General features: G+C 48.5%; 1 protein-coding gene across 1 annotated transcript; it reads left to right on the forward strand.

Annotated features, from left to right (window-relative positions):
- The first annotated feature begins 778 nt into the window (after positions 1-778).
- Positions 779-25,254, forward strand: msrab (methionine sulfoxide reductase Ab). Its single transcript, XM_084677548.1, has 6 exons — positions 779-953; positions 5,227-5,295; positions 5,475-5,594; positions 8,425-8,529; positions 17,769-17,875; positions 24,124-25,254. Exons 1-6 carry the CDS (start codon positions 779-781, stop codon positions 24,298-24,300), a joined length of 753 nt encoding a protein of 250 aa, XP_084533674.1. The 3' UTR covers positions 24,301-25,254.
- The last annotated feature ends 884 nt before the right edge of the window (positions 25,255-26,138 follow it).

Raw genomic sequence — 26,138 nt, forward strand, 5'->3', positions numbered from 1 at the left:
GAGGGGAAGTGGAAGAGTGGGTTGTGGAATAAAAGCAAGAGGTGAGAGAGGTAAAGATCAATTGGCATCCTCTTAGTCATCATTTGGGTTGGTGTGGATCCACTATGGAATGCTTGGTTTAGCACTTTTGAGCAGGTAGCTCACCCTCTCAATCCTCACAACCCTTACTCCCTGCTGCAAAAACCTTACAAGAGAACCTCACAGAAAATGAACATTGCCACAAATATGGACACAAACAATGCTTCAGGTTCCTTACGTTCAAAGGCACATTTTCTAAAAGCCTCCATTAGAGCCTTCCATTTCCTAGCTTATATTTTGCAGATGTTAAGCAGCTGCTCATTTGCAATCATTCCACCCATGTCAATATTTGTGCAATTTTGTTTAGTAAATTGCCGAAATGATTCTTAAGATTAACCTCACACACAAAACACATTAATTACTTGATTTGAAATTACCACACACACAAAAAACTATCCTCTAAGACTATCAGCATTATCAGGAGCACCTCCCTGAAACGGAATGAGAGATGGAGGATGGCGTTAGAAGCACATTTGCATGCTGAACGGCGTGCTTAGTGTGGATATTTATTTAAATTTAATTTCTTTCCCGCACACACCGCACTGTAGGCTTTTGTGCCAAAGTCATATTAACCCCTGACTATTTAATATTCAGCGCACGACGTCCCACACGCACGATGAATATTCATATCCATGGCGATTCGCTCGCTGTCACCTCACTCCTCCCTCCCTTGCAACGTGAACGACGCGGCTCAGTAGGAATGAAGTGTGTTCATGGGCAGCCATTTTCACTGTTATTCTCTCAAGCACATAAACAAATCGTCTGGTGCTTTCTTTTCTCCGTGTTATTCGCTGTCGCAGAAATGGCAGATAAGACACAGTTACCCACGAAAGACCGGGCTCTTAAGGGAAGAGAGGAAAAAATGGTCGTGGCAGGTAAATCACACACGTCTTCACTGGCAACAAAAAACATTCTCCTGCCACAACCGGGAACATGAATTCCACCCCCATATTTGTCATTGTTCACCTTATTTGCATAAACGGCGGGTTATTTTCTTGTCCAATAAGGGGTGGTCCTGAGCAAAACTAAACCAAGGCATACAGCCCGTTTACTCGTAAATCACTTGAACCCTGTTCAGTTGATCACAGGTCTGTCATATGGATCAGCATGTTTAATCACACTGTTACTGACACATACGCTACTCTTGTGATACACCCCAATGGATTAGGCTAAACAGAAGTTATGTTTTGTGATGTTTTATGGTTTGAACTGAAATGTTTATACTCTCACAATGCTTTTCAATGATGACTTATATTACAATGTGAGACAGTGAGTTTAGAAGCATGAGAATCTGCACTCCTAATAGGCCTACCTATCCATTTAACTGTAGGCTATCCCGGTGATGCTATTTCTGACAGTCACATATGTAAGCAGGGCAGACAGGCTACATTTGGAGGTGGACTCCAGTCTAGTTTACCACCTCAGCCAACCTCCTTGCCTTGAGCCCCTCAATGCATTCTGGGACCTCCGTGTATCACCCCATAACGTCCAGGCGTCCATATGTGCATTATGCGCATGAAAGCTCCGCCCCGTCGTAAAGTCCCGGGCCGTCTGTCAGAGCAGCCCGGAGACGCAGCATGGCGGAAATCTGTTCCTCCCCTCTCACACCACGGGGGGTGGGGTGGGAGGGGGGGGATTTGGGAGACAAGGGAGGGGGCGGGGGGGGGAAGCTTGGTCCTGGCTGCCGACTTCTTGAACACATGCATTTTGTTGGCAGTGTTGAATCAGAAATGTAAACAAAAAACATTGTCGATGACAGTGTGGATGAGTGTAAGAGTAGATCACTGTATGGGCTACAATCTCTGTCCCATCTTGTCCTAGTAGTGTGGTACTAAGTATACCACTATCTACTAGGAATACCAGTATTTCTACTTTGTATACCTGTGTATAGTAAGGTACCACACAGGAAGTATTCTTCTGGGTTAACCAGCTTTATGTTATGGCCACCGGTAGTGTGGTATGAGGGAAATCAGTATTCTACTGATGCCAGTATTCTACTAGATCAGAGGAGTTGTACAGAATGTGAAGCTCAGGATCTTGTACCAGGCTAAGGGTGGTAGTCCTCGCCATAGCAACTGGATCTGGTTGCCTGGAAACCCATTTGTATGAGGGGATATGAATGTTCTACCTACAGTTCTTGGTCTTCTGTCTGTCTCTGTGAGACAATGCAGGGACAGGCCGGGAAGCGGTTGAACTGACCCTGACTGTGGTCACCTTCCTTCTCTCTCGCTGACTATATATATTTGTGGTGAGCTGTGTAAGCCACACAGAGACTCTTATATTTCAGTTGGGTGATTCAGAAGAGATTATTGGACCATCCTCTGTCTTCTATGCTTAAATAGAACAGGTTTTGTCCCACCCCACCCTCACTCCCATCCTCCCATAGCTGTGCTGTAGTGGAGTTGGCACCAGTTTAAAGCCACAGCTTCCTCCTTCTCCTCGTGCCGGATAGTGTGCCAGCCTGTGGGGACAGAGAGAGAGAGGGGGGTGGGAAAGAAGAAGAGTGACTATCACTATGTCACTTGGGGACAAAGTGAACAGTGCTGGGGAATACGACTTCTCGTCTTCAGCCCCGGCGTCCCTGGCATCCCTGAACCAGAACTCCGCTTTATGGGCACGAGATGAAGGAAAGTAGTGGCAAGCCACTCCGAGAGGGAACAAAAGAAAATGCCGGTCCGAAGCACAACTGGACCAGGTGGTTGGTGGACAAAAGACAGGCGGTGACTGCGGGTTTGGTGGAATGTGGTCGCCACTCGTTGTAGGTGCTGGCATGGGCATAGCGACCAGTCCACCACAGGTTGTAAGGGCAACAAACAATGTTTGAATTCCGCTTTAGTCCTGACAGTTTTGCCCCGGCGAACACGCTTCTTCCGTCCCCTCAATAACCAAACAACAAAAGAGCGAAAACAACCGGCCATGTTTTATCCAAGTAGAAAAAATCCTTTTCACACGTATTCTTCTCCTGCGGTATTATGCCGCCTCTATTGTACGCTCATTCAGACACCGGCCCTCCCTGCATGTGTATTTTTTCGTTTTCCCTCCTGTCTGTGTCCTTAGCTGGCGTATTCAGCTAGTTCTTTATCCTCTGTGCTGGTAGAGAGGTGGGCTGTGTTTCTGCCAGAGGAGTCTGGGTGCTGTGTGGGACGGCTGGGGTGGGTGGGGGAAGTGGGGGGTGGGGGGGGGGGGCGGGCGGGCGCAGTGAAAGGAAGTAGCCTGGCACCGTCTGGACTTCTGCCAGGACTCCATTGGAGAAGTGTGTGTGTTGTGAGAATGGTGGAAGGGGGGTTGCAAGATGGCAGGATAAGAGTGAGCTCAAAATGAGAAGGGGATGAGGAGATGGAAGGAGAGCAAAAGGTAGATTCTGGCATGAAGTCTCTGTGTTGGCGTGTTCTTGCCTCCATTCTCTCTCCTCTTATTATTCCCCCCCCCCCCCCCCCCCCGTGTTTGTTTTTTTCGCTTCTGTTTTGGACCGACCCAGCGCTCATGTGTTCATCTGCTGCCCGGAGGCACGCCGCGCCCAACGCCAAGAGAATCTCTCCGTCCCTCTGCTACAGTCATCTGTTGATCCTCACCGGCTATTTTCTGGTTTCATCACTTTGGCAGCGTCCACACATCCTTTACCTCCCACTCTTCCCCTCCCTCTGTCCATCCTTCCTTCTCTTTTTCATCCCTCCTTCAGGGTTAGACATACACCACACATCCGAACATGGCTCCCTGCTCTGCTACACGTCAAGATGGCCGCATTTTTCCCATTTAGCGCATTTTTCATAACGGTCTTACCTACACAACAGTTAGTACTGATAGGGCAACAGTAGGACGTGAGTCCATTGGACCCTGACATTATTCAGGACAGTGTCACATAGCATCTAAGTTCACACTGACCAGATTAGGTGAATTACCACATTGTGTGCGTGTGTACGTGTGTGCATGCGCATAGTCTGTAGGCCTCTGTGGGGGGGCAGGCCCCTGCACTCATGTGGCCCATGTGTCCATTGACTAACATTAGTCTGTGCAGTCCAAACCAGCCTTGCTGAGTAGAGATTTACACACTAAGTCACCTCAGTCTTCTTAGCCCTTAATCCTGCCCTCACATCTGTGTGTGGGTTTGTCTTTCCATTTTAGCGCTCTAATACCACACGGCACAGTTGGCATTGCCACATCAACGCCACCAAGCAGCCCTTACAGCCTCCCTTTACTAGGCTTGTCCTTTGCCTTTTCTAATGTTGCACTGCTGATGCCAACCCTGGATCCGTCAAACCAGCTTCTTTCTTTCTGTCTGTCTGTCTTTCTTTCTGTCTTTCTTTCTTTGTGTCTTTCTTTTGCTTTGAGATGGTTGGAAGGGTGTGCATGTGTTTTTATGTGGAGGCATTAAAGAGTTAGAAATGGGGGTCAAAACCATTTAATCTTCTAAGTGTCTTCCAGTGTAGACCCAACCATGTTGATCCTGCTTAGCAGCCAACCAGTGCAGAGCCAGGCTGAGCCGGGCTGGGCTAGGCCAAGCCATGCTAATCTAGCATGGTATCAGTCACTTACCTGGAGAAAGGAGGAGGGAGTGAGGGATGAGATGGGTAGGACCCCTCCTTGAACACTGCCCTCTACTGTCCTCCTCTCCAGGCCATGGTTATTAGGATTCACAACGGCACAATTACTTTGGGTTCACTGTATGGCTGGGGGGGGCATGGAAAGGTGCATGGAGAGGTGGTAGTAACACGCACAGAAAGGTGCTCCCAAGTATCGTTTAACCCCTCTCTAAAGCATGCATTTGTACCTAGCAGGCCTTGATTTAAGCCTTTATAGATATATAGGCCTATGTTTAGTTTAAAGCCATGCTGAAATTACAGGGGAAATTACAGCAGAGCAGTAGGTTATATATGCCTTATATAACTCATTCTGATTCTGATATAAGGATTGTTCTCTGTCAATCCCACTTTTTCTTTCTTTCTTTCTTTCTTTCTTTCTTTCTTTCTTTCCTCTCTCTCTCTCTCTCTCTCTCTCTGCCTGCCTGCCTGTCTCTCTCTCTCTCTCTCTCTCTCTCTCTCTCTCTCTCTCTCTCTCTCTCTCTCTCTCTCTCTCTGTGTCTCTCTCTCTCTCTGTGTCTCTCTCTCTCTCTCTCTCTCTCTCTCTCTCTCTCTCTCTCACCCCAACTAGAGAAGCATGCAGTCAATGGCAACCCCACCGTGGAGCCCTTCCCTGAGGGCATGGAGACTGTCCTTTTCGGTGAGACCTCCAACATCTCCACCACCACCTCCACCTTCTCCACAACATCCGTCTCCGTCCTCGTCCCCCCCCCCCCCCCCCATCAATAAGTCTTCACCCACACCTCCATCACATCCTCCAAGATCCTAAAGTATGTGTGGTTGCTTGGTGAAGTGTGTGTGTGTTTCTCTCTGTTCCAGGTATGGGTTGTTTCTGGGGAGCTGAGAGGCGTTTCTGGCTGAAGTCAGGTGTGTTCTCCACCCAGGTGGGCTATGCCGGGGGAGTCACGCCCAACCCCAACTATGAGGAGGTTTGCTCAGGTACTCTACACCACTGCCTCCTTAGGATGTTGCAACACACAAAACCTAAACATTCAACTTTTGGCCGGGCACACAATGTTCTGCAAACTAAGCCTGTGTGTCTGTGCTGTTTTACCTTGAATGCAAGGCCTACACTAGCCACACCACTAACACAATTCCATAACGCTAACCCCACTTTAAGAAGGTCCAAGACCGAGACGCTTGCGAGTGCAAGGTGGATGAAGAGTGTGTCATGGCTAGAGCTTTTTGCCTTGAAGAGTGTGAGACAGGAGGAGAGCGAGAAGGAGAGAGGGAAAGAAGAGAGGAAGCATTCTAAAACTCTTTGGTTGTCCCAGCAGCCTCCTCTTCATCTGCAGTCAGTTTCCCAGCATGCTCCTCTCTCCGGCTGCAGCCCCCCTCCCCTCCTCCCAGTGACCTACTTGTAGGGATTGGGCTCTTTCCCCCTCTTTCTCTCCCTCTCTTCCTTTCTCTCTCTCTCTCTTTCTCTTCCTCTCTCCCTCTCTCGCCCTCTCTCCCTCTATCCCCTATTTTCCTCTCTCTCTCAATGCGGCATTTTTGACTACAGAGATTCCACTGCTGTTCAGCACCACCCTAGCCCTTCCCTGCTCTCTCTCTCTCTCTTTCTCTCTCTCTCTCTCTCTCTCTCTCTCTCTCTCTCTCTTTCTCTCCTTTATTCTGTAGGTCTCTTTCTCGCTCTCACGCTCCTAAGACTTTACATTTGAAATGGGATCGTCCCGGTTCTTTTTCTCCCGACACCCAGTGTCACCCACCCCTCTTCCACGTCATCTCTTACTGGGATTCCTGTCCATATCCTCCTATCTCTCTCCCTCTCTCTCTGTGTCTCACGCCATATTGTCTCCAGGATATGGAGTGAGAGCAGGGCGCCTGTTAGTGATGAAGATAGTAGCCAAAGCTGGCGCCAAGCCCAGTTTTAAACTCCTCTAAAGACCCTGGCTCCCATTCTACAGTCACCCCTCCATCCCTATTTCCCTCTATGTCTTCCTCCCCGTCCCGAGTCGCTCTGGGAGTGCTAGCTGCTAGCTTTAGACATCTCCACTGCTTGGGGCATTGGAGTGCAGGCAGGAGCGCGGAGCAATGGAGAACGAAGGGATGGAGAACCAGGGCTGGCCACTTCTGGCTTGGCTGGCAGACCTTCTGAGTGGAATACCCCCGAGCCAATCTCTCTTTCTCTCTCTCTCTTTCTTTCTTTTCCTCTCTCTAACTTTTCTTTTCTCCCTCTCTCTTTCTCTGTCAATTCCACTTTTTCTTTCTTTCTTTCTTTCTTTCTTTCTTTCTTTCTTTCTTTCTTTTCTCTCTCTCTCTCTCTCTCTCTCTCTCTCTCTCTCTCTCTCTCTCTCTCTCTCTCTCTCTCTCTCTCTCTCTCTCTCTCTCTCTCTCTCTCTCTTTCTCTCGCTCTCTCTCTGTTTCTTTCTCTCTCCTTCTCTCACTGTCAGAAACAAACTGGGGACCTCAGAGAGTGGAAAAGAGGGAGAAAGGGGTCTGTCGGAGTACAGGCATCGCTTCATTGGTGGCTCGTGACAGAGCGGAACGGTACTCTGGAGACTGAGAAGCTGTCAGGAGACGACAGAAAGACAGACGGACAGGGGAGATGGACAGAGAGGGAGATGCAGAAATAGATAGAGACAGTCCAGAGAAAGAGGGGGGATATTAGGATGAAGTAAGTTGAAGTTTCCGAGTAAATAGCTACACAGGAGAGAGAGACATCTAGAAAGACATTCAGAGTTCAGTTGTCGTCAAATGTGTCCTGAAAGTCCAGTAGAATCAGGCTTGTGTTGAATGAAGGCAAAAAAAGAGGGTAGGGTAAGGAAGACTTGTATTAGACGGTGGGTAAGAGAGAAAACTACAGAGAGAGAGGAAGGAAGAGAGACGAGGGACTGAAGACTGAGACAGGACAGGACTGACTGTCAGCTCTAATCCTAACTGTTACCTCCTGTGTGTGTGTGTGTGTGTCCTCTGTGCATATATGTGTATATGTGTGTCTTTGTGCTTGTGTCCTGTTAAGTGTGTGTGTGAACGTGTTTACACACGTTACTATAAATACAAATTAATTTTCTTATTAGTGCCTGCACGTGCATGTTTATGTGCCGTTGCTTTCTAGCTTGCTTTCTGCACGAGTGTCTGTCTGCGTGTGTGTGTGTGCGCAGTTAGCATCTGACCCTGAGCAGGCCTCTCTCTCAGGATGCCTCCAGGCAGCATGTTGAAGCTTGGGGGTCCTGGCAGCTGCAGGCAGGCAAGGGCTGCCCCCAACCGTGCCTGTGTGCTTTTGGCTACTTCCTGATAGAAACAGTTGCAATGCTCCCACGCTGCCTCAAGTCATACACATCTCTGAGGCAATTTTTCTCTCTCTCTCTCTCTCTCTCTCTCTCTCTCTCTCTCTCTCTCTCTCTCTCTCTCTCTCTCTCTCTCTCTCTCTCTCTCTCACTCTTTTTATTTTCTACCTCTCTTTCCTTGTTCCTCCTTTTCTCTGGAACCCAGCACAAATTCACACAGCTCTCTACAAATCTGTATGGGCTCATGTCCAAATACCAGCTAGTCATGCACTAATCTCACAAATCCAAACCCATCTATAGATCATGCTGAGATCATAGCAGAGAGGGAGAGAGGGCGAGAGATGGAAGTTAAACTCGTTCTTTCAAACCAAATACCTGTTTCCAGTACACAGATTAAATAAACAGCAGTCCGTGGAGATTCCAGTGTTCGAGCCCACTGTGACTGATAGTACTGTACAATGCTTTGTTGGGATGAAAGATGTGGCTTGCTGCTGTTCTCAGCACGTGTGTTGTGTGTGTGTGTGTGTGTGTTACTGCAGGTCTGACGGGCCACACCGAAGTGGTCCGGGTGGTCTTCAACCCTGACCACATCCCTCTGAAGGAGTTACTCAAGCTGTTCTGGGAGAGCCATGACCCCACGCAAGGTAGCACCGCTCTCTCACACACACCTGTCCACGCACGTGGTCACACGCACAAGCACACACAAGCATGCACACACTTGCGCAGGGACACACACACGCAGTTGCCCCCAGACAAGACCCTTCCCAAGGGGCACTAGGTGTATTAGAGCAGAAGGAAGATGCTCAGATGACTGTGTCTGTGTGTCTGTGTCTGTGTTTTATCCATGTGTGTATGTGTTCTATCCCAAGGGAGTTTGTCCTAGCCAATGCCAGAATGTGTTAATGTGTCTGCTATCCAACCATCCATGATAAGGTAGACTAGCAGGGTGTGGGCCCAAATTCAAGCTGCCTGGAAACGACTACAGGTACACAAACATACTGTTTTCTGGTGAACTAGAGTAGTTGTAGTTCTAGAACCTGAGTATGTTCCTTTTGCAGTTCTAGAGTTGGAACATGTCTTTACACCTAGAGGCTTGGTGCTTTAGTCTTACTTTTATTCCTCCTAGGAAGAAGAAGAGATAGATTAATACTTAAAAAAAAAACAATGGCCACAGTCATGAATAACCATTCGCTTTGCTCTTGGTTTTTCTCCTCCAGCCTCCTCCCTCTTCTCCTCTCCTCTCCCTGGTTCTCTCCACCTCTGTTTTCTACGGCTCTGGGGAGGAGTGGAGGGGTGATGTAAGAGCATTAATTCATCATGAGGCCGAGAGAAGGAGGCACTCTGCTCAGTCACCCAGAAGTGAGGGGTTTGGAGGGGGGGAGAGAGAGAGAGAGAGAGAGAGAGAGAGAGAGAGAGAGAGAGAGAGAGAGAGAGAGAGAGAGAGAAGAGAGAGAGAGAGAGCTGGAGTGAAAGAAAAAGTGGTGGAGAGAGATGGGGAGGAAGTTGGAGGGAAAGAGCGAGAGAAAAAGGGTGTAGAGAAAGAGAGTGAGACAGAAGGAGAGCTGAATCAAAGATTGATAAGGACCGACCTCCCGCCTCTAACCAAGTCAGTTAACGCTGATGTTAGCTGCTCATGGCGCTTTGTGGCCATCGTCATCTCCTCCCACACCAGTGAATGAAAACACACCTACACACCTACACACCTACACACCTACACACCTACACACCTACACACCTACACACCTACACACAACCAGGTACAGACTGGCAGGGCTCCAAACCCTACAGACTGAAAGGTGCTGAACACTCAAGTTCTGTTGAACAATTATGTCTGCAAAGAGCTGCTTTTCGTCAGGGTTTCCTTTCGAGAGAACACGTTTGTAGCCAGACTCATAGTTCCCTTTTTTCCTTGTCACTGTCACCCACACCCGAGGCAGCTACGGATCAATACACTGATCAATACATTTGCATTTATGTTTCCTCTCAGTTGGGACTGATCCATGGACACTGGTTGTCATGAATTGTTAATGACAGTTATTACTGGAGTTTTTTGTGCGTAGACTCATGCTGTAGAATTCTGGGTGTTGTGCATGCCCTGTAGGTACAGTAGACCCCTTACCTATACGGAACATGTAGGGAACATCAGCTCGAAAACCTTTGGAGTATAGTTTTTGGGGTTCCTAGTGGAACCGTGTTTCCTATAATATTTTGTACCGTGAACCATGTTTTCCCAAACTGTTCCCTCACCGAGTGTAGAAAAGACAACTCGCTCACGTGACTCCGTTCTGAACCCCCCTCCGCCCCCTCCGCCCCCTCCCCTCCCCGCCCCCCCAGCCCCAGCCCCCTCCCCGCCCCCCAAGCCCCAGCCCCCTCCCCGCCCCCCAAGCCCCAGCCCCCTCCCCGCCCCCCGTGTGGGTTCACGTGCAGAATCGCTCTGATTTGACAAATGTGGCGTAGAGAGGTGGACGTGGGCCTCAGGCTCTTCCTCGGCGCGTGCTTAAGCTGCAATTTATTCTGTCCACCTAGGAGGTTGTGTTTGAAGAGAAGGGAAGACATTAAGGAATATTCCCTCTGATATCACTGGCTGCACTGATTCGGGCTCACTCACACATGAATGCACACACACACACACGCACGCACACACACACACACACGCATGCACACACCCATGCACACACACACATATAATCACGTGGTTCATGTCAGTGTGTGTGTGTGTGTGTGTGTGTATGTGTTGAGAACTCTGCCTTTCTGCTTTGCCTCAGTTCAAAAGGGTTTCAGTCCCAACAACGTGATGTCGAGCTACGTCTGCTCTTCCAATCACGTCTTGGATAGCAACATTAACAGCCAATCAGAAACTCCCAGCAGCCTCTTCTTTGTGCCCTCTTTCCATATTCAGAAACAGACTCTGTCTGCTGGTTTTCCCCGCTAGGTTGTAGAAAGAACAACCCTGTACACGAATTACAAGTTTGTTCTGTCTTTATAACACTGCAACTCCTACAGTAAATATATACATACACACACACACACACACACATACATACATACAACTACACACAGTGTGATGATCAAGGCCATAATGTGGCAGCTGCACCAGTCAACAACAGAAACTGCTGTTTTAAATTCACACTTGGAATGTTTCCTCCTACATATTGCCATAGGAAGCTGAAAACTTTGCATCTAAATGAAGTGCATCTTTTCAGGATAAAACAATCTTTGTGAACAAAATTCACAACAAGTAGGCTATTTTGAAAACATTTAATCGGTCCAAAAGTTGTGAGACAAGAAGTTGCCAGGATAATCTCTCCTTTCAATAAACATTCAAAATGCCTCACTAGAATTGTGCAGCTATGTTTTGTCATTGTGCAAAATATGCACATCAACACCACTCCCAATGGGTGAACACACACTGCACATACACAGCATATGTCTTTTTACCGCGCACACACACACACACACACACACACACACACACACACACATGCTTTACACGGACAGACACTCATCAAACACGTACATGTGATGCATACACACAATGGGATGCACACACACATGCTTGCGGTGCACGGACATGCCTGCCTTGGCTGTTGGGATGTTCGTTACTTCCTCGTTAAAGTGGGACCTAACCCCCTGTTCCCTCAGGATCCTGGGGCTTTCAGCCTGTCTGGAGGATAAGAGCATCTTATCTCCCCCTTCCTTACCCCTCCACCCCTCCTCCTCTCCTTCCCCCTCCCCTCATCCCTCCATCCCGTCAGTACATCCGCAGAACAGCGCTGTGAGTCTACCATTCCCCCAGGCCGCTCGCTCATCCTCACACACGCGTACACACACGCGCGAACACGCACTCTTCTTTTATCTCTTAGTCACTCTCTCTCTCCATCCCTCCCCGCTCCTCCCCATCCCCCTCCTTCTCCTCCCCATCTTCCTCCATCCTCTCCCTCTCCACCTTCATCCCAACAACCTGGGTTCCCCCCCCTCTTTGTTCCTCCTTCTCTCTCTCTCTTTCCTCCCTCCTTCCCTCCCTCCCTTTTTTCGCTCTACCTCCTCCCTTCCCTTCTTTGAGGCCATGCAGTATGTATGTCACATGCGGCTGATGCTGCGTCAGTGAGCAGACGGCACGAGCGCACGCCGGCGCGTGCACACACAACATGGCCGACGCTGTCGTCCTTCCATGGGAGCGTGCTAGGTGTTGACAGCCAAATCAAGACTGCTGATCACAACAGACGAGAGATAATTGTTAATGCAAGCACCGGGCTGACTCAAGAGCCAGCCTCTTGTCATGTCTGTATTAACCCTTTACTTTGCCTGTAAAATTGTGGTACACTTGAAAAGGATGATTGAACTTTTTCCACTTATGGTTGCTGCTTTGTCTACTATATGGGAGCTATCTTTGCCACAGCCAGATAAAGCAGTCTTATGTCTCTAAAGGCCATTGGGAGGGCCGTGTATCTTAAGTGGTATGAATGGAATCTGACCCATTTGATCAAGTACCTTTCTTCCATCATCTGTTTTTAAATATTGTTCATAAACATATATATGATATATATATATATATATATATATATATATATATATACACCACACAGGGTTATATACACATATATATATGTATATAACCTTGTCATATTTATTTATATGACCAAACACACACACCACACATACACACACCGCACATACACACATGCACATGTTCCCTCCAGCTGGAAAAGACACCCCAAACCCCCTCTGGGGGAGTTGCATCCCCAATGTCACCACATTCATTTTAGGGGAGCCCCTCGTATCTGCAGAGACCCCCAAGAGGGTTGACCTTGACCCCTCACCCTGCCCCCCAACCCCCTCCTTCTGGTTGGCTGAAAAAGGCCCGCTCATTATCTTGTGTCACTTCATTACAGCTCCACCACTGACAGGTCTAATTTATGGAGATTGCGTGGCGAGTGGGTGGTTGAGGGAAGAGTGAATGTGTGTTTGTGTTGTGTGTGTGTGTGTGTGTTATTAGTGAGTGAGTGAGTGAGTGTGTGTATAAATGTCTGAAGTGTGTGTCAGCGGTTTAGTAGCGGCGAAAGATAGGAGTGTTTATGCAAAATATTGCAGTTACGAATGTGTGCTTTCTGTGTCCATGGTGTATTTTCTGTGTGTGTGTTTTACCTTTCTGAAGGAGAGAAGGGGAGAGGCAATGTGTGTAGGCAGGTAGAGGCCCAGTGTGCTGATTAGCCAGGGTTCCCAGTCACAGTGAGGAGCATACTAATTACCTTCTGAAGAGACAATGAGACAGACACAACCAGACGCTCTGTCTCGCCACACACACACACACTCACACACACACATCCCAAGTCCACCCCCAACCACACATATACCTTGCTCAGAGCGGGTGGGATGGGGGGGGGTCAGGGCCTCATTTGGTTGGTCTGTAATTAGTCATCTGGCTGGAGGAGGGGAAGGGGTGCTTGTCTGGAGTCTGGAGGTATATGTGTGGACCCAGTAGAGTGTGACACCTCCCAGTCCTGTATTAGGCTGGAGGCTGGGCCTATTAAAACTCCCCTCAAGACTCAACACAGCAATCCAAGTCAAGACACTAACTACTGTTAACAAGTAGAGATGATAAAGGTTAAGGAAATTACTAAACCAAAACAGAAGAAGGGGCGTCTCGATAAGACTTTCTTTCAGAACACCCCTCACACACACACACACACACACACACACACACACACACTCTCAGTTAGTGTTTTAGGGTAGCCCCAAACATGCAGTGACGGAATCAGAAGAGCATCTTCTCCTGTCAGTACCTACGATGCTCACAGCATACCCTAACACACACACACACACACATGTCACACACTGCTCTGCTGCCAAAACTAAACCCCTCTACCACTTTACTATGCTTAGCTGCAGGGCTAGGCTACTAAACCCTTAACGTTTGTGTGTGTGTGTGTGCTGGGAGGTGCTCTCTCTACCACCCCTGCTCCTACACTTCTTCGCGTCAGCAGCAGCTTACATAAGAAGGGCAAAAATAGCAGCTATCTCTGCTGGCACGCACATAGCAGTAGAACACACACACCCAGCACACACACTGAGCAGTAGCACAGAGGGGCACACAAGAGTAGCTCACACATGCTCAAACACAGCAGTTGCACACACACACACACACAGCAGTGGACACACACACATAGAAGTAGCGCAAAGTGCTCTAGTGCACAGGCCACAGTATCACCCTTGGTGCTATCCTAGCAACAGGGAATCACTACAGTTCTCACCCACACACACATATTTAAACACTTTATCTGTAAACGACGGGGGTCGCCATGCACAGCAGAGACAATAGAAGGGACCCTCTCTATCCCGTTTCAGTCCTGCGGCTCAGGTGATACAAGTTCAGGTGAGAGAGGCTATAGTGATAGAGGCTGTTGAGAGAGCCGGTGATAGAGGCTATAGTGATAGAGGCTGTTGAGGGAGGCTGGTGATAGAGGCTGGTGATAGAGGCTGGTGATAGAGGCTCTAGTAATAGAGGCTGGTGATAGAGGCTGGTGATAGAGGCTGGTGATAGAGTCTCTAGTGATAGAGGTTGTTGAGGGAGGCTGGTGATAGAGGCTGGTGATAGAGGCTGGTGATAGAGGTTGTTGAGGGAGGCTGGTGATAGAGGCTGGTGATAGAGGCTGGTGATAGAGGCTGGTGATAGAGGCTGGTGATAGAGGTTGTTGAGGGAGGCTGGTGATAGAGGCTGGTGATAGAGGCTCTAGTAATAGAGGCTGCTGAGAGAGGCTGCTGAGAGAGGCTGGTGATAGAGGCTGGTGATAGAGGCTGGTGATAGAGGCTGGTGATAGAGGCTGGTGATAGAGGCTGGTGATAGAGGCTCAAGTGACAGAGGTTCAGAGATCCAGAGCATCAGAGAGGATTCTCTTGTGGGCCGGTGGTGACACCGAAGCTGGAGATGACAGGCTAATCTCAGCACTTACAGCAGTTAACAGGATAAAGGCCTGTGTGTGTGTGTGTGTGTGTTTGAGATGAAGGATGTTGTGAAGATGCCAGAGGAGACTTAGCTCTCCAGGGTCAGACAGGCTGTAGGTTCAGCAGAAAGGGGAGGGGTGGAGGGGGTAGGGGGGCAGGTTAACACTCTTAACACCTACTGTACAGAAGAGTGCGTCTGTTTCTCCGCCTTCCCCCTCCTCTGTTTTGTGATGGACTATAATCGTTGTCATGGCACAGAGAATGTGTCGCCATGCTCTCCTAAATGAATGGTGCATCATCATTTCAACCCCCACTTCTTCTACCCTTCTCTCTCTCCCTCCCTCTCTACCTCCCTCCCTCGTTTGCCATCCCGGTCTTTTCATAGCAGCCGGCAGCCCTTTTAATCTGATTACCTTCTTACCGTTTCAGACCCTTTTTTGCCGGCAACTGAAAAACACACAAATCTGTGCATAATGCTGGGCCTCCCCCTTTACTCCCTCCTCACACACCCACATACACACACGCATGTGCACACACACACACACACACGTACACTCATACGCATAAGTAAGTACATGCACACACACTCCCACTTCTATACTTATTGCACATGCACACACACACAATATGCACCCAACACAGGCGTCCTATCCACCATCAGTGGCAAAAGGATTGGGGGAACGGAGAAAAAGAAAAGCAAAGAAAAGAGACTGGAGAGGCAGTTGACAGGAGAAAGGTGGCTTTTAGGCTGTAAGAAAGCCTGCAGTATGAAGCTATGGCTGTCAGTGTGTGTGTGTGTGTGTGTGTGTGTGTGTGTGTGTGTGTGTGTGTGTGTGTGTGTGTGTGTGTCTGTCTGTCTGTCTGTCTGTCTGTCTATGCGTGAAAGAGACTTTGCAGAGAACTGTGTTGCTGCAAAATCTCAGAGGGGGATTGTAGCCCCAGCAGTGATGTGTTCTTGGTGAGTTTGTGTGTGTGTGTGTGTGTGTGTGTGTGTGTGTGTGTGTGTGTGTGTGTTGAGGAGAGTAGCTCCATCCATCTCCCTGAACACCTCCTCTCTGCTACCCCCAACCTGCCTTTCTTGCTGCCTTATAAAAGGGTTTTCATTTTTGGGCAAAAGAGAGCTACTTTAACATTTAGTGTGGAGGTGAGGGGTGTGTGGAGGTGAGGGGTGTGTGGAGGGGTGTGGGGAGGTGAGGGGTGTGTGGAGGTGAGGGGTGTGGTGAGGTGAGGGGTGTGGGGAGGCGAGGGGTGTGTGGAGGTGAGGGGTGTGGTGAGGTGAGGGGTGTGGGGAGGCGAGGGGTGTGTGGAGGTGAGGGGTGTGGGGAGGGGTGAGGGGTGTGTGGAGGTAAGGGGTGTGGAGAGGGGTGAGGGGGTGAGGGGTGTGGGGGGGTCTTGTTAGGTTTGGGCTTTGTGGGCGTAGGTCAAGAACCTTCTCAAAAGGGTGGCGTGTTTCTGAGACCCCTGCCCCTCCCCTCACCCCCTCCCTCCCACCCCCCCCACCTCCCCACCCTCCCCTCACCCCCCATCAGCCCCTCTGCTTTCAGAGGCAAGGCAGCATGAATTATGCATGAGGAATGGGGAGGGTCTCATTAATAATTTCTCAGCCCTTTGATGGATGGAGGGAAAAAACAGGGGTCCTTAAAAATGAAGAGAGGAGAGAAAAAAAAGAGGTGAATTTTCACTATGTTTGTTTCTTCTTATTTTAGGGGCCCTTGCAGGTTGTTTTGAGAAGTTAGAAATGTCCTGCTATTTGAAAGAGACTGAGTCCCTTTTGGATGACTAATAATCCTCTCTATAGTTTCATTATTTCAATATGCTTCAAAGCCTCTTCTCTCTCTTTGTATTCAGTGACGTCTCACCGCTTCTAGAATGTTCCAGTGTTCCGTCCTACTCTGGTGGTGAGGCACTAGCGGTTGCTAGCGTAGAGGCCAGTTAGGACCTCAGGGTCATACAATAAGGTCACGGGGGTAGAGTGATGAGCCAGAGCAGCATCAGGCAGCCAATGGGAGAGTGGGATTGTGCCCTTTGATGGAGGGGCAGCCATGAGCCTGGTTAGGGAGAGGAGAGCTGGGGGAGATGGCTGCCATCCAGCACTGCAGAAATGGAGGGATGTGGAGGAGAACAGAGAATGAGAGAAGGAAGGAAGGGAGGGAGGAAGGAAGGAAGGAAGGAAGGAAGGAAGGAAGGAAGGAAGGAAGGAAGGAAGGAAGGAAGGAAGGAAGGAAGGAAGGAAGGAAGGAAGGAAGGAAGGATGGAAGGAAGGAAGGGGGAAATGATGTAAAGGCAAAAAGAAAAAGAGGTAGAGCGTGTACCGTAATGACTGTGGAGGTGGAGATGGAGAGCAAGGTTGAGGAGTTGAATGAGATATTTGGAAGGAGGGACAAAGAGAAAAGAATGAGAAAGATATATTGAATAGAAGGAGGGAGAAGGTGATAAAAGGTTGAATAGAAGGACAAAAAAAATCAAAAATTGAAAGAAAGAAAGACATTTAGGGGGTGGGTGATGAGAGCGAAAGAGGGAGGAATGAGAGGAAAAATGGACAGACAATCATGGAGGAGCTGGTGCTCATGCTTACCTCAGAATGACATTTGAAAAGCAGAAAATAGACCTGAGCCATGTGGCCGCTTACCACAGAACACACAGCCTCCTCGCTGGCTGGCTGATGCAAAGCTGATGAAAATGATGACAGTATGGTTATGAGTATGGGAAACAAGACACCCACGAGGGAAGTACACAATGACACCGACATGTCTGACCTGTAACATACAGTACCACAATATGTTATTTGTCTCCATATGTACATTTGTGCTCATGTCTGACGAGGTCTGCCTGTTTGTGTCTATGTATCTGTGTGTGTGCATGTCTGTCTGTGTCTGTCTTTGTGTGTCTGTCTGTGTGTGTGTGTGTGTTTGTGTGTGTGTGTGTGTGTGTGTGCGTGCAGGAATGGGACAACAGAATGACAGAGGGACTCAGTACCGTTCAGCCATCTACACCTCCAGTCCCTCTCAGCAGGAGCTGGCTCTAAAGACCAGAGATACCTACCAAAAGGTACACCCAGTGTGCACACACACACACACACACACGCTCCACACCCCTCACGTATAGACACACCGCTTGCAGACACACACACACACACACACCACATACACAGCACACGTCCACACATTACCCACCACCACACAAATAGACACGCCACACACACTACTTACACCCACGCACACACACATCACGCACATACACCACATACCACACACACACACCACATATCACACACACATACTACACACACACACACGTCTCTGAGGACTGCAGAGTTCTACCTGAAGGCACTGATACCTAATCACACAAGCACACACACAGATGCACAGGGCTGTCAGTCGTTGCTCTTGTCTGTTTCTCCTATTTGAATGACAAGACCAGAGGTGTGCCTCTGCTTTCAGGGGTGTTCACCTCTAGCCTAGCACATCAGCTAGTCAAGCCAAGCCACTCACCCCTAACCTCCCTCACCCTCCTCACCCCTCATCCCTCATCCATCCATAAGTGACACCCAGCATCCCCTCCATCCCCAGAGACGAGGAGGGTCAGTAATCCATCTCCACATCTCTCCTGCTCGCACATGTGTCCCTCTGTCCATCCCTTCACTCCTCCACCCATCCCTCCATCCCTTCCTCCTTCTTTTCATCCCTCCCTAAATGGGATTCATAGGAAACGGGATTGCCATGGTTACTGACGACTCCTGGGGTCACCGGTCATGGACCAGGGGACTGTCAGTTTGCCGTGACGACTCCCTCCCCCCTGCCCCCAGACTTGGCCTTGGGCAGGGGTCAGAGGTCAGGGGGGATGGCAGCTGGGTCCAGGAAGAGGAGGTTAGGAGGGAGGTTGGGAGGGGACGGGACGCAATCAGACCAGAGGGCCAAGACTGATGGGTTGTCAACGGCCACAGACCCCGCCCCCTTGGTGACCTGCGCCCCCTAAAACCCCCTCCATACACACACGTGCCGTGACCCCCTACAGAGTACCTAGCCCGGGCCCCCCAGAGGCCCCCGGGGGCCCGGGGGAAGGACCTTCTGCCCCCACACGTGCCACGGTCCCTGTGGGGTTCAGTGTCATAATGCCACTGCGTCACCAGCGGCTGTCACACGGTCACCTCCCTGTCAGGGACTGACTGATCTGACTCCACTCTGACGGGAGGGACACCAGTCCTGCTGACACACCCTAACTGTCAACCTGTCCCCTGGCACTTGTTTCTACAGATGGCAACTGGAACGTATGGCTCCACAGTGCGGCTGATAACACACACACTGAGCCAAAATGGCTCCTCTGTAAAGCTGTCTTTGTGGATGCACCTAGCAGTGGATGCTTAGAGCGGCTTAAAGAGCAAGTTGGTGTGTGACAGAGTGTGAGCATGCTTGTGTTGCCAGGTCTTATATCTGATGAGTGGAGTCTGTTGCATAAGAATTGCTAGAGATGTAATAATATATGACTTTGCACCTCATTATGAGTACCGCGCATGCATCTGTGTGTGTATGTGTCTGAGTATTTGTACGTGTGTGTGTGTGCATATGTGTGTGTGTATGCGTGCCCTCCAAAGGCCTGGCTTGTCCATAGAGGGATGTGTTTGGCTTCTTGTCAGTAGCAAAGAGAGAGTGGGTGTAGGCTATTCAGATGATTCGATGGGCATCTGAAGACCCAGATTCTAACGTACTCCAACCTGCCATACACACACACACACACACAACCCAATGAATAATTAAGCTATACAAAGACGGTCTTCTGCAGGGCTTTCAGTTTCTCAACTTCAGCATTGGGGCAAAAAGAAGCGAGGCAGAAAAGCTTGTTTAAGCGCGAGAGCTGAGAAGGGATGGAAGGAGAGGGGGAGGACGAGGGGGAGGAGAGGGGGAGGGGAGGAGAGGGGGAGGACGAGGAGGAGACGCGAGGGGGGTTCTCTTTAATGAAATTTGAAATTTGTGGAACATCAAAGGCTTCTGTAGCAGAGCGGCTGTGGCAGCGGAGCAGAGGAGCGCAGCGCGCTCTCTCCCTCTTCCTTTTTTTCTCTCCTCTCTGTCTCTCCTTTCTCCTCTCCCTTTTTTCTTTTTCTCCTATCTGTCTCCTCTCTCTTTCCTCTCTCCCTTTTTTCTCTCCCCTTTCTCTCTCTCTCTCTCTCTCTCTCTCTCTCTCTCTCTCTTTCTCTCTGTCTCTCCTTACTTTTTCTCTCTGCCTCTTCCTGTCTCTCACTGCATTACTCTTCGCTGCAGTTTGTCCCTCGAGCTTGGGGGAAGAAGGGAGGAGAGGAGGGATGGAGGGATGGAAAGGGTTGATTAGGAGGAGAAAGCTTGGTGGGGGGTGGGTTAGGACAGGGTAGAATGAGGGAGTGATGGAGGAGGTGGGGTTGTTCTGTGCGTGTAAAACAATGTTTTTTATCAATCCGACCAGAGAGAGAGTGTGTGTTTGTGTGTGCATGTGTGTGTGTTTGTGTAGGGCCTTGGTGGAGCAAGTGTGCCCTCTGATAAGACATCCCAACTTAATGAGCCGTGGGGGGAGGAAGGATTGCGAGGTGGAGAGGGGAAGAAGAGGGGGGTTAGTGGGAGCTAAAAGTCTTGGGGAAAACCCCAGGGTTCTTAAAGGGCTGACTATCTCTCCATTCTCCTGGGGATGGTATTAACATGTCGTTTACCTACTTCTTCCATCTCTTTTTCCTCTCATTCTGCCTCCATCGCACACAATTAACCTCCCCCTCTCTGTCTTCTTTTCTCTCTCCCTCGCTCCATGTAGCTTCTTTCTCTCCATCGCCTCCACCTAGAACTCAGATACACCGAACACAGTCATATGTATTTAACATTTAATTTTTATTTTTTTCATACAAAGTCACAGTGAAACACATCGGAAAATCCTTCCCAAATCTATTCTCTATTTTATCTTGTTTGAAGCACACTCCAAACAATATACAGTGGTTGGGTTTACCGCTATGCAGCGTCGACTTAGCCCTACATATGAGATTAGTGGGTACAGCAAAGCTACGACCTAACTGGAGCTGGTCCCATCCCTGCAGCTGATGATGATGCTACTGCACAAAATGTAGGAGCACTCGCTGCCGGTTAGAGACAACCTAAAATGGCTGCCTGACCCGCTCTGAGACGGATGAGTGAGCAGAGACACACTTTTCCTCCTGCGTGCACAGATGCACGTACACACACACACACACACACATTGTGCAGTTCATGGCATGTTTCGGTCAATTTTGTTGTTACTTTTCCTTCGTTCTTGGTGTGTTGAGCTTCTAAATCCTGGCCTGACATCCGGATCCCGTGCCTCGCTACCTTGCACACATCTCCCTCTCTTTTTCTCTTCTCTTTCTTTCCTCTCATCTTTAAATCTTTATTTCACACCCTCCTTTATTTCTTTATGGAACCTACATTTCTTCACTACCCTGACTGTAACAGATGTTTTATGTTTCTGTTATGTTTCATGTTAAACGGTGGTATTTCTTTACATATTCCACTGATGGCCGTAGAGGACTGGGATGTAGTGTTTTGTATGCTAATGATGATGGTGGTGGTGATGATTATATAAATGACTGTGGAGGGATTCTCTAATGTCCTTCAAATGAGTCAGTCAGTGTCACTGGTCTCCCACCCTCTATTTCTCTTCCTCTCTCTTCCTCTCTTCGCTATCTGTCTCCCTGCCTTAACCCCCCGCCCTCGCTTTCTCTCACTCGCTTTCTCTCGGGTGTAGAGGCCGTCCGTAGAGGATGGATGGAGAGACACGGTGGAGGATGGGTCTTTTTTCTTTTCTTCCCGTCCTCTCAGTGTGTCACGTCATATCTGCATCCAGGCTCGAGCGTTTGTGGAAACGGTGAGGTTATCTCGCTTGGTTGCAGAGAGGGAGAGCAACGAGCCGTAGTCACAAGCAGGAGGGGGGGGGGGGGGAAGAAAGAAAGAATGGGATGATCAAGAAAAAAGGGGGTCGGTGGAGGAAGAGAGAGGGAGGGAGAGATTAAAAGGCAAGAAAATTGAGAAATAGCTGATGGGAAAGATGTGGAGCGAGAGAAACTGAGAGGTGAGAAAGAGAGAAATGGAAAGGGAGTTGTTGAGCCATGCACATGTGTGACAGGGGACTTTATCTGACAGGCGTAAAGAGCTGACTCACCCAAGACCCTCTACTTCCTTCCTACCATTACTGAGGCTAACGCTAACCGTAGCATCTCACCCGGGACACTCTCCTTCCTTCCTACCACTACTGAGGCTAATGCTAACCATAGCATCTCACCCAAGATGCTATCTTTGCTCCCTACAACCATCTCTTTGTCTCCTGCACTCTTTTTCTCCACACATCTCCATCTGACCATCACAACTACGCAGTCTCTCTTTCTCTGTCTCTCTTTCATTTTGTTTTGTCCTCTTTTTGTCCAGCAGAAACTTCCTCTATCACTTTTTATTTCTCTTTCTTTACTACATCCTTCCCTCTCTTCAACCGCGGTGAGCAGAGCGGAGCCACACAGGGTCACACTCAGCGAGACGACATGCATTCTGATTTATGGATTTAAAATGGCTGCCCGCCTAGCCGCTTGCCTGACTGCCCACCGTGTTGTGACTGCAGTAAGCTTGGTGGTGGACTATACTCTCGCTGTACCAGACAACAAATCGGACACTGTGTTCCCTTCACCCTCTGCTACCCTCCAGCCTTCTCTCTCTCCAACCACTGGCTAATTAGGCCATGATACCACCATCACCACAACACTGCTCGCAGAGGGCACAGGATGCTCATTGGCCATGGACACAGACCAGGAGGAAGTCTACCTAGATTTGATCCATTGAATGTTTGTTATGGGTGTTTAGGAGACCCATCCACAATGCAGTATTTCTACCAAACTTTGCATTTGCTATATCACAATTGGCTGTATGCCCAGTTTTAGATCTATAAATCTCTGGTAACAATGAATTCCCTTTTAATTTAACGTTTTATCCATTGAGCTCTCCAAATATGGCCTTATATGTTTCCTTAGTTGTTGATCATTGCAGTAAGGGCTGATGGAGGGAAGACTTCTGTGATGGAGGGAGGAGGACCATTGCTGCCCAGGTCTGTTTCTGATGCTCCACGTCCGCTGCATCAGTTCAGCCTTGACAGCACTACAAATACTACACTGCCACCCTGTGGCCAAGGATGAGTACTGCATCACGTGGTCATTGTTCTCCCTCACAATAGGCAGCACAGCACTACACAGGAGGATCAGGGACTGCTTGTTTAAGCCTCGACGAGGCACCAGTCCAGACTACATGGCTCAAATGACTCGTCATGAATTAATATTGCTCTTATCTATTTGCTGTACATCTTGTGTATCCACATTCTCCTCTGAGATTTCATGGAAGAAATCCAGCAAATAACAAACAAGCAGACCTTTCGGTTCTACTCTGGGCTGTCCTCTGGGGTGTTGATCTTTAAAGGCTTCAGGATGAGCTGTGTGTAGTGCTGAGGCCTTGTAGTTGTGCGTTGAGGGGCGAGTCCCACTCCTCCCAGTAGGGGAGCTGTCTGCCTGATTGAAGTGTCTCTCCTGAGGCCTCTCCTCTCTGTAGCGGTGCTTGAGGACACCTCAAAGACCCGGCCCAGTGATGCTCTTTCATGATCGGTCCTTCAGAGGTACTCACGCCCCTGACAGATGGACGTCAGACGCAAACATACCGCCAAACACAAACACTGCGTGTGTGCTTTCATCTGTCATTCACATGGATCTAGTCCCCAAAGAAATCCCTCTTCCCTACTTATTGTTTTCATGAACTCGAGGTATCAACAATAGATACATCAGACAATACCCATTAGGCAACCTACTTACTTTCAGTCAGTGAGCACAGGGATGTAGCACACAGGAACTTACTCCCCAAGTTCCCTGTTTTGTGTTGCTAGGTGAGTGGAAGGGACTTTTACGGCCATCTTTTCATGGTCATACTCCTGTAGTTTCACTACCAGGAGCCAGTGTTGCAGTACATCCCAGCTGTCATAGACTGGCACTGTCACATGACATCCATCTTACTGGCTCTCCTCTGTGCCTGCTCCTCACAGGCAGAGTTGTAAGGAGAGCGGATGAGATGTGGTCACTTTGACTGAGACTTGGCTGGTACATGCAGACTGTTGCTTGACTCAGACCACTGAAAGACTGTTCAAACTGTCACTTGACCATTGATCTTTTGCTTTACTTTCTACATATACTATTTGTCCGACAGGATGGATACAAGAATCTACTAAAGGAGTCGAATGTAAAGTATGTCCATATGTATCAAAGACGGGCTCTTTGTTTGTGGTAGGTGTTGAGTGAGAAGGGGCATGGGACCATCACCACGGAGATCCTGCAGGACCAGAAGTTCTTCTACGCAGAGGACTACCACCAGCAGTACCTGAAGAAGGTGCCCAAGGGCTACTGTGGCCTCAAGGGCACTGGGGTCTCCTGCCCCATAGGAGCTGGTGACAAGGACGAGCTGTGACCTGGGCAGGAGAAGAGGAGGAGGTGGAGGTCATTAAGGGAGCACAGAGTGGAGTTTGCTAAGCTTGACTTTGATGATGGCCAAACCAGATCGTTTTTTTTATATTTACTTGAGCATTAACGACTCAGGTATTGGTTTTTAGTTCTAGTCTACAAAATTCTGATTGACACTTTTGCATTCCAGACTGCAGTGTTGTCAAATAGCCAGAAGATGTCAGTATGCACCAAATAACATGAGTAACTCAAAATGCACACACACAGATAATACATTCTACATATGTTTTAAAACAACGTTGTGTTTCCTAATCAATATAGTTTATCTCTGTAATTGACTCCTGATCCATTTTGTATTCTGATCCATCATGTATCAAATATTAGTAGTTTCGAAAGTTGTTTCTGAAATTGAACCAGGATTTGGCAAGACCATTCCTCTCACTACTGGGATCACAAATGCCACAAGTGATCTCAGTTCGGTTTTTCTCAGATTTCTTGTTTCAGAAGAGTCAATTAATGAGATGCATTATGTCAGATTCCTTGGATTGTTCCTTTTGCTCGTGCTGGTTTGTCTTGCACTTTAACCTTTCCTATTAGAAACTGCCAGTGGCAGCTCGGATCTAAGACGGATTCGAGAGACCGCAGATGGAGTGCGGCTAGTTAGATCAACACTTGTATTATTGTTTTTGTTGATTTTATGTAAAGCACTGATCTGCAATTCTTGTATGAAAAGTGCTATATAAATAGTCTTACTTTCTTACTTTCCACCTAGTGCGCATAGCAGTCACTGCACATAAACGTGATATCCAGCCTATACAATGATGATTGAGAGAACCAGCGGGTACAAGCAGCTACCTGCCCCACAACACACACAGAAGTCACTGTCAATTTGTATATAAATCTTCATATCTCTTTAATTCGTTTTTCACAGATACTGGAATAAAAAATACACTTGTCTATTTCCATTAGTCATTGGTCAGTCATTTTACAAAGAGAGAAATATACATAGAGAGTGTGTGTTTGAGTCATCTAAGGGCAGGTCCCTGTGTCACCTGTAGTTAAGTTACAGACTTACAGGATGTGACTCAGAGTTTGTTTCAGGTACCTCCACTCTATGTACTCACAACACACAGATGATTAAACATGCAGATGAACATACAGGATCCTGCATGGGGCTATGTTCACTCTGTTTATGCTCTCACAGTGATTATTTACCCTTAGATGAAGGCACACCTGTTTCTCAGCCTGGCTTACAGTGCATTCACAAACACTCAGATAGACAGTATGGTAAACCCACTCATACAGACACACATTCCCTCAACCACACACACAATCATGGTTAAACTCGGAGAAATCAACAAAAAAAAGAAAAGAAGAAAAAAAGAGTTTTGGGCAACCACAGTAGTCTGATTTCACTTCGCCCTCATTTTCTCTCTATCTCTTTCTTTGTCTGGGTGTGTGTGTCATTTCCTGACACCTGTGTGTAGGTGTGGACTATGGGGTGCAGGTGCATGCTCTCAGGGCCTATTTTAGTATTGGGGCAGATATTTTTGCATGTGTCTGCATGCAGCCCTGTGTGTACGTGTGTGTGTGTGTGTGTGTGTGTGTGTTTGTGTAACACCTGACTGTATCATGCTGTGAGACCTGGTCGGGATAGCAAGCTGTTTTGGTTCACTGTGTGCTGTAGCAGTAGAGTTGAAATAACAGAGAGAGATTACATTTGATAGACATTAATAGCCTTATCTTGGTGTTGATGTGGGAGTTTAATGTTACAGAAGATCCTGTGATATCCTGCCTCATTTTAAACAGAGTTTCCGTGATAGGCTGCCTCATCTTCTGAAACCA

This window comes from Hypomesus nipponensis, chromosome 3 (assembly GCF_054491055.1).
Source record: "Hypomesus nipponensis isolate SF chromosome 3, ASM5449105v1, whole genome shotgun sequence".
Lineage (NCBI taxonomy): Eukaryota > Metazoa > Chordata > Actinopteri > Osmeriformes > Osmeridae > Hypomesus > Hypomesus nipponensis.